General features: G+C 40.0%; 1 protein-coding gene across 3 annotated transcripts in view; it reads right to left on the bottom strand.

Moving 5' to 3' along the window:
- Positions 1-3091: 3091 nt before the first annotated feature.
- LOC131138211 (polypeptide N-acetylgalactosaminyltransferase 10-like) overlaps positions 3092-11865 on the bottom strand; it is a 33837-nt gene continuing 25063 nt past the window's right edge. Inside the window, exons 7-14 of one of the 3 annotated variants that reach the window (XR_013625201.1) lie at positions 11472-11589; positions 7409-7516; positions 7080-7301; positions 6812-6928; positions 5077-5226; positions 4828-5006; positions 4644-4760; positions 3096-3815 (exon numbers count right to left, since the gene is read on the bottom strand). Coding sequence is in view for 1 of the 3 variants with exons in the window: in XM_078787786.1 (XP_078643912.1) it covers positions 4842-5006; positions 5077-5226; positions 6812-6928; positions 7080-7301; positions 7409-7516; positions 11472-11589 (880 nt within the window). In the remaining 2 variants the exon portion in view is untranslated. Of the gene's footprint in view, positions 4761-4827; positions 5007-5076; positions 5227-6811; positions 6929-7079; positions 7302-7408; positions 7517-11471; positions 11590-11865 lie in introns of all 3 variants that reach the window. The other 2 variants (XR_013625200.1, XM_078787786.1) reach the window with 2 other exon arrangements.

The following is an 11865-nucleotide window of genomic DNA, read 5'->3' as shown; positions in this document are numbered from 1 at the left end:
CACACAGAGACGGCCAAGGGTGGAATTGAACTCAGGTCTCCTAGGTGTGAGGCCTGCACACTAACCATTCACCCACCATGCAGGCACAATAAGATTTGACCTTGTGATGTATAGAATATAATAGAATTGAATATACTATGTAAACGTACACACACTCCAACAGGGAACCGGGTGTGAAGCTGATCGGCTCAAGTGAATAAAAAGGCTTAATTAGGAATTAATGAAGACTAATGAGCAACATGGCTTATCCATGAAATGTAACATGACACTTACAATCAAGCATTACATCGCCTTTTACATCCGTTTGGCTGCAGGGGATGAAATGTAAGGTTCAGGGGCTAAAAGAACCTGTGGTTGTTTTCAGTGATTTAAATTCAAAGTACTCCACTGCCACTTTGTACCTTTGCCCTTGCAGATTGCTGTGGCTCAAGCGTGGATTATTCTTCTGCGTCGTCATTACGTTTGTCCCCTCCAATGTTTACCACTGAGGTGAAAAAAAAAAAAATCAAAGTTATCACGACCAAATGAGAGTAATTAAAAGGGAGAGGGGGAGTTTTTACTGCCATTTTTATTGCAAATGTTGATCCAAAATAAAACACCGCCCTCTGAAAAAGTCATACACCCACAGGAAATACTGTAATGTCCTACACGTCGACCAATCACAGCCTTGATGGACCGCATTTATGGAGCTTGAGGTCGATTTTATTGGAGACTCAAGGTCACGTGATGCAACTTCCACATGACCGTGGAGCAGCAAAGCATACGCGTATTCAGGGTCAAAATATGACCAAAAAAATGGTCCAAAATTAGAACTGCATTGTTGTAGAATTACAGCATTCGGTCCCTGTGTGTATTTATACTTTATTCTCCTATATTTGTATATTTGTATCCCCCTTTAGGTATTTAGACTAAATTCTCATTAAATTGACAAAGGTTGTTTAACTTCTAATATTACTACTCGATTCTTATAAAATTAGGATTTTTATTTAAATTATAGCAATTAAATTAACTAATTAAATAAACCAAAAAAAGATGGTTGTGACAATAAATGCAGCCAAAAATACATTAAATAGATGCTAAATAAATACACTCCTCTAAGAAAAAAAACGCTGCTTCTTAAAAGAACAGTATTATTATGAAGTAAATAAATTATTAAAAAAATAATAATGAAAAAAAGATGGTTATGACAAGAGTCACTCAAATTTATAAAATAAAAAAAATAATAAAACAAATTTTTAAAAACCCTCCAAGACAGTAAGTGCATGAATTTTTTTTTTTTGTTTACAACCTCTGCAAAGCTCCTGTTGATCTCTGTTTTAAGATGTCTTCAATGATGCGTTCAATTTCCTTGTCATCTCCCCATAATCCATCACTGAACACAATGAGCCTTCTGTTTTTCTTCCAAAAATAAGAAACAAAACAGTTATGATAGTAATTATAATAGACAAAGGGTTACACCACAAATGCATTTGTCCATATGTTCATTTCCTCACAAGCATCTTGTGTTGGTGAAGTGTGAAAGTGTCAGAGGAGATGTGTGTATACTATATGTGTGTGTGTGTGTGTGTGTGTGACAGGAAGATTACCATCTTACAATAACCGCTGCCCGGCCCACTTTGTCATCTTTATCGCCCGGCGTCGCCTAAACACACACGCTGTCATTCACTGTCTGCACTGAGTGTCTAAATCTGGCCGTCCATCTGTAAATGTGGAAAGTGTGCAGCAAGGAGACAGACTGTTTGTCGGTGGCTAATTAGCAGTAATGATTCATGAAGCAAAGAAGCAGATGTCTTCTAAAGAGATGCCAGAAAAAAAAAAACACACACACACACACACGTTGACTGCAACAATTAGATGAGGACTTTTGGATCCACGGGACAAAAAGTAACAAGCAGATGAGACATTAATAAATACTCATGCAGAGAATAATAACAGAATAATGTACACTAACCGGAAAATGTATGGACATGTTCGGCGAAAAACATGCTAACTGAGGTTCCATTGTACATTATTACAAAAAAACAAAACAATACTAGGGACAATTTTGTAGCGTAGAACATTAGTTTAGTATTGGACTCATTTCACTGCCGCACACAACTTTCTGTGAGAGAGCAGAACAGACCTGCCTATTTTGTGGAGCAGCTGTCGATAAAACCGTGTCTTGCATGAACTACAAGCAGTAGGTAAGTTCATTCATTCATTCATTTTCTACACGAGGGTCGCGGGGGTTGCTGGAGCCTATCCCAGCTGTCTTTGGGCGAGAGGCGGGGTACACCCGGGACTAGTCGCCAGCCAATCACAGGGCACATATAGACAAACTTTTAAAAAATAACAAATAATGAAGTTAAAGTTGACCTAATATTATGAGTGTGACCAACCACAGCAGAGTGGGCGTGTCTGGAGGCGGTCCGTGGGTGGAATAAATTAAAAGCAACCGTTTTCGGTGGAACCATGAAATCCAAAGAAATGCAGCTGAATAGGTGCAGATCCTAGAAGATCTAGAAAGCTTTCCATGCTGGTTATTGTGTGTAGCTGCTCTATTGGAGTCCACAATTTAATACAAAGGGACGAAAAATGAGCATAATGAGCATAAAATAAAAATAATTATGTTCATTCTTTTTCTACCGCTTATCCTCACGAGGGTCGCGTGGGTGCTGGAGCCTATCCCAGCTGTCTTTGGGCAAAAACGACTTTATTCTTGTGCCAGTGTAATATTTTCGTTAAAAATTTCGAATAATATTAACCTTATTTACATAAGCGGACAAGTGGTTAGCACGCTGGCCTCACAGCTAGGAGACCCGAGTTCAATTCCACCAGTCCAAGTCGCTAGCCAATCACAGGACACATATAGACAAACAACCATTCACACTCACATTCATACCTATGGACAATTTGGAGTCGCTAATTAACCTAGCATGTTTTGGAATGTGGGAGGAAACCGGAGTACCCGGAGAAAACCCACGCATGCACGGGGAGAACATGCAAACTCCACACAGAGATGGCCGAGAGTGGAATTGAACCCTGGTTTCCTAGCTGTGATATCTGCACGCTAACCACTAGACCGCCGTGCTGCCCTCGATCAATATCCACTACCATATTATTCCCTATTCGGGTTTGGCAGCCATTATGGTGAGCAGAATCCAGAAACTCGGCACACTGCTATTAATTCCTCCAATAGACAGTGGTGGACACCCGTAGTCACTCTCCGGCCACCCCGCTGGCTATCTAGACAATTCAGGTACCTACTTATGGCCACCCCTATGAAAAAAAAAGTGGTCAAATCCATAGTTTGAAGAGTCAAAAAGATGAGTGGAGAAGTCTGTTACATCTAATAGTAAAAAGCAGGTACACGCAGCCTATATAAGAATATCTTTATTGGGTATAAAAGATAATACGTACATTTTCTTAGAAAAGAGTCCGCAGTATAGCACACGTTTTGCTCCATGCATCACGTCGAGGGCGTAGCCAAGAGTCCGAAGGCAACAACTGAATGCAAAACACAGGAAGTCCCACATGTATCCATAAAAATCCAAGAGTCTGCTTGTGTTTTCCACGATTTAAAAAAAAAAGAGAGAGCAGGTTTTCAGAGTCTATAAAAATGTTCCACATTTTCAGGTCTGTTTCCCCCCGGGGGGAACCTTTGGGGGGCTGCCTGTTGGCTCCCCCCCCCTTCACCAACACCTGGGAACAGACAGTGCTGTTAATTTCCCCTTTGAAGCCAGACTGTTTCACCGCATGGAGCAGTGGTGTAGCGAGGGATGCTGCGAGTGTCCCCGTTGGAGGAAAAACTGTCAACTCGAACTTTCGACGATGGTCTCGAAGAATGAATGTAGAAAGCAAGTACCAAGGAAAATGAAGGTGTACATATTGAATTCCTATTAATAACTAATAACAAGACTTGTATAAATGATGTCGTTTCACCAAGTACCGAATTATTTTGCTAAAAAAAAAACTCATATTTGAGAGTACCAGAAACCCAACATGCTGTCCAGAAGTAACTAGAGAGATAAAACCGAAAATAAAATAACAAGGCCAATTTCCGATGTATAAGCCGCTTATTTTTTCTTAATCTTTGAACTTTGCGGCTAATTTATGCATAAATTCTCTTTGGCAGGAGCCAATCACAAGCTATAAGTGAAATCGTAGGATGGTCATTACTCAATATAACAGTCTAAACTCAATGTGTCTTCTTACAATGATAGCTAAATTCATCACACGGTAACTTAACACCCAAAATTTAGTAATACACAAACAGGTACAAATATGAGTTCAAAATAAAAAAAAACTCCCCCCATTATGAATACTGCTTGTACTCCAATGAAATACTTTGCTCAGATGAAATGCATTGTGGGAAAATGTTAAAATGTTATTTTTCCCCCATTATAAACTCATATAGGTATGTTTGTATATTTATTAGGTATACTGTTTAAGTGTTAAGTTGCTGTGTGATGAGTTTTGTGCTATAAACTACAAGTGGACTTTACAGGTTTTAAAAATGTCATTACCGCAAATGTTTTTTTTTTTTGCTACGTTTGGGTCCTGGGAAAGAACCGCATTTCTACTTTTGGTTTTGAGCTAGCATAGGCCAGCAAACTTAAATCCTGCTACTTCTCTTAGTTTATTTATATACAGAAGAAACATACCTGCTTCCTGATCACAAACTCCTGTCGTGTGATTGGACTCTGGATGTCGGCCGCTCACTCGCCAACGCTCTTGATGACTGTTTGTCAAACAGCTCGTTATTCAGCCCTCGTTCTCATCTGGACAAACATGAGGCACGATTAGAAGGTGGCTCACGTTTTTTTTTTTTTTTTTTTTTTTTTATACCGGACTCGGCGGCGTCAGTCGGTGCCCAGGTTGAACTGCTTCAGCACGGTGGCGTTGGTTCTCTCAAAGAGCCACTGTTGGCTCAGTGAAGACGAGTCGCACGTGTTCATGAAGACGCGGCGTTCACTCGGGCTGCTGTCGATGCAGCTGTTGCTCACCGGGTGGTACAGACTCTTATCCTATTAAAAAAAAAACAGGTTAGACTCTCTGAGAACCCAACCAACCAGATGAAGTTTTGCCAAGATTCACCTTCCGGTAGCGCCACAGCTGGTTGCCCTTCATGCCGTGACAGTCGTACAAGGTGACAAGGCTGTTGTGGGAGATGGCGTCAAAGCAAACCTTCCTGGTGTGCATGGGGTCGCCCACGCGGATGTCCTCCCTCCAGCCGAGTGTTAACACCTACGGTAGACGGCAACACATACATTGATGAGCATGAATCAGAACTTTGCGGAGGCAGTTTGAGGGTGGATGGAAAAAAAAAAAGTTCAGTACATTTCTGGCAGCTCTCGGCACCTCGTTGTTGGGTAACCACCAACCTAAAGTTGGTGTCAAACGCAATAAAAACGCCAGAGGAGTAGTTTATACACGAGGAATCCCTTAATTGTAATTAACAATAATAACATCCGCAAGGGGCTGCACGGCGGACGAGTGGTTAGCGCGCACACCTCACAGCTAAGAGACCAGAGTTCAATTCCACCCTCTGCGATCTCTGTGTGGAGTTTGCATGTTCTCCCCGTGCATGTGTGGGTTTTCTCCGGGTACTCCGGTTTCCTCCCACATTCCAAAAACATGCTAGGTTAATTGGCGACTCCAAATTGTCCATAGGTATGAATGTGAGTGTGAATGGTTGTTTGTCTATATGTGCCCTGTGATTGGCTGGCCACCAGTCCAGGGTGTATCCCGCCTCTCGCCCGAAGACAGCTGGGATAGGTTCCAGCACCCCCGCGACCCTCGTGAGGATAAGCGGTAGAAAATAAATGAATGAATTAATGAATATTGTCAAAAAATAAATGTACAAAAAACACTGACATTATATATATAATAATTTTAAAAATTACTTAAATTATTAATTTAGTTGTATTTTGATTTTTATTAGTTTATATATTTTTGTTATATTTTTTAAATATGAAAAATAATTTTATTACTGGGCTGCACGGCGGACTAGTGGTTAGCGCGCAGACCCCACAGCTAAGAGACCAAAGTTCAATTCCACCCTCGGCCGTCTCAGTGTGGAGTTTGCATGTTCTCCCCGTGCATGCGTGGGTTTTCTCCGGGTACTCCGGTTTCCTCCCACATTCCAAAAACATGCTAGGTTAATTAGCGACTCCAAATGAATGAATGAATAATGCCAAAAAATAAATGTACAAAAAACACTGACATAATATATATAATATAATAATTTTAAAAATTACTTAAAATATTAATTTAGATGTGTTTTGATTTCTATTAGTTTAGATATTTTTATTAATTTTTTTTTGAAAATGTAAAATAATTTTATTACTTATTACAGTTACAATCCACTGCATGGTGTATTAGTGGTTAGCATGTTGCATGCTGGCTGGAGGGTGTACCCCGCCTCTCTAAAAACCCTTTCTGTCACCTAAAAACAGTTTTTCGAGTCCTGCTGAGTTGGAAAAAAAACAAAATCTACCACTTCCACACAATATGGGAGGAGAAACTTTTTTTCACTATGTTATGTCAGACTGGGTGTGAATGTTTGTCTATATGTGTCCTGTGATTGGCTGGCCACCAGTCCAGGGTGTACCCCGCCTCTCGCCCCAAGACAGCTGGGATAGGCTCCAGCACCCCCGCGACCCTCGTGAGTATAAGCGGTAGAAAATGAATGAACGAATGAATGAACATTCGCAAGGCGGGCTCACTCAATGCTATTCTGCACTGAAATTGCAATGCGGTCCAGATTTGGCCCCCGGGGCCTGAGTTGGACACATATGCTTTCGACTACGTCTAAGATGTTCCACCTCACCTGCCCGTGACTCCAGGCCACCTCACCGCGGCTTTTTGCACAGCTCTCCAAGCGAACGGGGCTCCCGGATACAAAGTGTTTCACCTCCATGCACATACCGCTGCCAACGTTCCGGATCTGGGGAAAAAAACCGGACCGAAGATTATTGTTTCATAAAGATAAAAAGATGTTAACCTGTAGAGTTAATTAAGGTTTTACAACCACCCTGGGACAAATTCCCTTTACATTATTTTATGATATCCACGGAATGAAGAGGGAGAGGATTTACTTCTCCCCAGGCGGCGGCCGGCGGTTCCACGGGTGGGTAGTGTTTGGGCAGATCCCAGGCCACTTCGGACATAAACCACTTGAAGCTCTTGCAGTTGAGGCGGCTCCTCAGCTCCTTCTGTGCCATCATGTCACCCGCTGATAGGTGGCGGTACTCGGGCCGGCGTTGGTACACATATTCGGCGTACTCGTCCATCCATACCTCGGCCACACGCTTCAGATTCTGGGTTAGATTGGTGGGACAGGAATGAAAGCGTTGGATACTCGATGTCAGAATTAGCATCAATTAAAGGAAGTACGCAGTGAACTGTGCACGGTGTGAAGGATTACCTTTGCCAAACTGATCCCCCCGGGGACCTTGTAGGGGACGTACTTCCTGTAGATGTGTCCCACCCTGGAGCAGGGGATGTCCTCCATCCGACCCCCACACATCCACAACTGCAGAAGGAGAAAGAGACACTTTATTGTCTTTAGAACCTTCACTAAGGTTATGTAGCTACTGTTGGTTTTCATTCATTCTTTTTCTACCGCTTATCCTCACAAGGGTCGCGGGGGTGCTGGAGCCTATCCCAGCTGTCTTACACACCCTGGACTGGTGGCCAGGGCACAATCACAGGGCACATATAGACAAACAACCATTCACACTCACATTCATACCTATGGACAATTTGGAGTCGCTAATTAACCTAGCATGTTTTTTACCCGGAGAAAACCCACGCATGCACGGGGAGAACGTGCAAACTCCACACAGAGATGGCCGAGGGTGGAATTGAACCCTGGTCTCCTAGCTGTGAGGTCTGCGCGCTAACCACTAGACCGCCGTGCCGCCCCTGTTGGTTTTCATTCATTCATTTTCTACCGCTTATCCTCACAAGGGTCACGCGGGGGTGCTGGAGCCTATCCCAGCTGTCCTCGGGCGAGAGGCGGGGTACACCCTGGACTGGTGGCCAGCCAATCACAGGGCACATATAGACAAACAACCATTCACACTCACATTCATACCTATGGACAATTTGGAGTCGCTAATTAACCTAGCATGTTTTTGGAATGTGGGAGGAAACCGGAGTACCTGGAAAAAAAAACCCACGCATGCACGGGGAGAACATGCAAACTCCACACAAAGATAGTGGAATTGAACTCGGGTCTCCTTGCTGTGAGGCCTGCGTTCTAACCACTCACATATGACTTGTCTTTCCATATTTTTAATGAATAATAGGCCATAGTACCAAGTGGTTAGCGTGCAGGCCTCACAGCTAGGACACCGCAGTTCAATCCCACCCTCGGCAATCTCTGTGTGGAGTTTGCCGTGGGGTTTATACTTCGGCTTCCTGCCACATTCAACTCCTAGCATGTTTTTGGAATGTGGGAGATGACCGAGATCACCGACGGTGGAATTGAACTCGGGTCTCCTAGCTGTGATGCCTGTGTGCTAACCACGTTAATGCTGTGGAATTATGGTAATGGTTTAATTTCATTTGAACGTGCATCAGATTGCAATTGAATGCATCACATAATCAGTTCACAGTTGAATTATTGGTGTTATTAGAGTGGTTTTCATACACGGATTTTTTAAAAAGTGAAATGTCCTTTGTTGTGAGAGTACTGTGCATAGGATGCTGGCATATTCCGAGTACATCGTATGGAGTAGGATGTCTTGGTTTAAGTAGTACCTCAAACCAAATAGATAGACTTCCTGTTTGTTTTCATGCATGGGTTCTTGGAACTGTTCCGTAAAGTCGTATTGATCAGTGAAACAAAGTTCCCGAGTGTGCGATTGAGGGATGTTTGAGTGTTGAAAAGTGACAGTATATAAGATTTAACCACAAGACGTTTGATTGCGTTAGTGCTGCACGATCAACGTTCGTCTCTACAACTTGTTGCAGTCAAACACGACAGCCGTACGGCAGCGCCCCGCATCTCCGCTCAGCCGCAGAAATTGACTGCACACGCATGAATAAAACATACCACTGCTGTAAGACAAACTCCGGCATCAAAAACCGGACTGTAGGTGTGACTCTAAATAAAACATAGACTCGCTGTAAAGACTATTCGGGATCCAATCACACCCCGGACTATTTGAATAATAACGTTCCGGGCTGGCATCGCTTTCGACTCGGCTGCCTCCCACGCAGACAACGAATTGATTGTTATTTTAAATCGATGCCTGGTGTGACATCGTTATATATCTTCTTCAGCGCTCAACTATGTCGTGAACTATTCAGACTGTTTCATGCTGTTGCCATAACGACCGGCATATTGGAACATTTACCATCCCGTCCTTAATTAGCTGGGATTGGAAGCAAAATGAATCATTTTACACCATAAACTGGATATGGTATTATCTCGCCGTGTGAGACAGAAACATTACCAGTTCCCACACCGGTGTCACCAGATGAAACCGACCAATGATAGCAAAGTTTTTTTTAGGGTTTGTAGGGCTTAGCATGAGAGCCCGCTAATCTTCTCACCTCAGGAGACCAGCTGTGAAAGCTGTATCAGGTAATGGGGATCTTAATAAAATAGGAATGCAAATTGAATATCAGAGGGCTAAGTAGGCTTAAGAGGCGACATGAGCCAATGGCTAAAATGTAAGCGATGGATAATATTTGCCAAAATAGAAACGCAGGCTAATGATAAGAGCTGGGACTCACTTTGTGGGTGTGAGGATGGTCCTGTGCAGGGAGGACAGTTGACTTTACTGATGTTGATTTTGGTGTAGAAAATCTACAGGCTGACAAGGGACACCCCGTGGTTATATTGGCACATTTCAACATGCCTGAAAAGCTACTTATTATATATTTTTTATTATAAGAAATTATATATTATTATTATTATATATTATTATTATCATCACTATTATTATTTATTATAATATAATATAATGATATTATATATCTTATATATTATTATTATATTATATTAATTATTAATATAACATATTATATATTATATAATTATTATTATATTATATTATTATTTTATAATATTATAAAAAAATCACTTTCATTTCTTGTAATATTATGAAAAACAAACAAAACAAAAATATTATTTTATAAAATACATGATATATAAAATTATTATATTATATTAATTATTAATATAACATATTATATCATATATTATATAATTATTATTATTATATTATTATTTTTATAATATTATAAAAAAATCACTTTCATATGTTGTAATATTATGAAAAACTTTATTATTAAATTTTTTTTTTTAAATTAGGCCGGGAAAAAGTTATAATATAATTATATTCTAATTTAATTATTAGAATATTATATTTATATTATTATATTATTATTATTATATATTATTATTATCATCACTATTATTATTTATTATAATATAATATAATAATAATAAAATGATATTATATATCTTATATATTATTATTATATTATATTAATTATTAATATAACATATTATATATTATATAATTATTATTATATTATATTATTATTTTATAATATTATAAAAAAATCATTTTCATATGTTGTAATATTATGAAAAACAAACAAAACAAAAATATTATTTTATAAAATACATTATATATATTATTATTTTATTATATTAATTATTAATATAACATATTATATCATATATTATATAATTATTATTATATTATTATTTTTATAATATTATAAAAAAATCACTTTCATATGTTGTAATATTATGAAAAACTTTATTATTAAAAATTATTTTTTTTTAAATTAGGCCGGGAAAAAGTTATAATATAATTATATTCTAATTTAATTATTAGAATATTATATTTATATTATTATAGTTATAATATTATATTATTATTATTATATTAACCCCGCGACCCTTGTGAGGAAAAGCGTAGAAAATGAATGAATGAATGAATTATTATATTATTGGAATGAAGTCATTTTAGTGGCATTTTCGTGGCATAGAGTTGAAATATGAAACAAAAACCGGTTGTTTTGGAAGATTAAGTGGGTCGTGAGCTTTGGGTTGTGACCGAAAAAAACAAGATTGCTGGTCCAAACAGCCAAAATGAGGATGGCTGGGCTCTCCCTTAGACAGAAGGTGAGAAGCACTATCATCCAGGAGGAGAAACCCGGAATAAAAGCGCTGCTCCTCCACATTGAGAGGAAGCACAATGAGGTGACTTGGGCTTCCGGACGCCTCTTTGGGGAGGTGTTTCGGGCACATAGGAGCGGTAGGAAGCCTCGGGGAAAACCCCAGGACACATTGGAGAGACTTTGACTCTCAAGTGGCCTCAGAGAGGGAAGTCTGGGCAGGTAGAAGATGGCGGCACGGTTGGGTAAAAGTGATAAATGAAAAAAAACTTTCACCTATATCACAAAGCTGAGATACAGTTTTGGGGAAAAGTTTCGAAACCTCTGAGATAGATCATCATCACCTTAAAGGAGATCTCGTACTGCTCTCCTCCCCAGATTTCAAGACCCGTGTCATATCCTCCCAGCTCCCAGAACCACTTCCTATCTACTGCAAACAGCCCTCCCGCCATCACTGGAGACCTGGAAGAAAAATACACAATACAAGCAATTATCCGGGGTCGGTGCTAGAATAAAAAGCTTGAAGACTACAAGTTCTTTTTTTCAACCAAAAAAAAAAAGTAGTTGAGTGTAGAGTGTAGTATTTATGCGAGGGGGGGGACTGTTTCTCTGCACATATGACGACACTTTGAAGAGTGCAGCAACCAATTAACCCTAGGCGGCTTTTGTGCGTGGCGACGACGCTCGGCGCCAGACCTCGTTAGCTTGCCTGTTTTCTCGCTCGTTGCACCTGAGACG

This window comes from Doryrhamphus excisus, linkage group LG21, assembly GCF_037039965.1.
Source record: "Doryrhamphus excisus strain RoL-2023G ecotype Guam linkage group LG21, RoL_Dexc_Guam_v1.1, whole genome shotgun sequence".
NCBI lineage: Eukaryota > Metazoa > Chordata > Actinopteri > Syngnathiformes > Syngnathidae > Doryrhamphus > Doryrhamphus excisus.
This window is presented reverse-complemented; position numbering and strand designations above follow the sequence as displayed.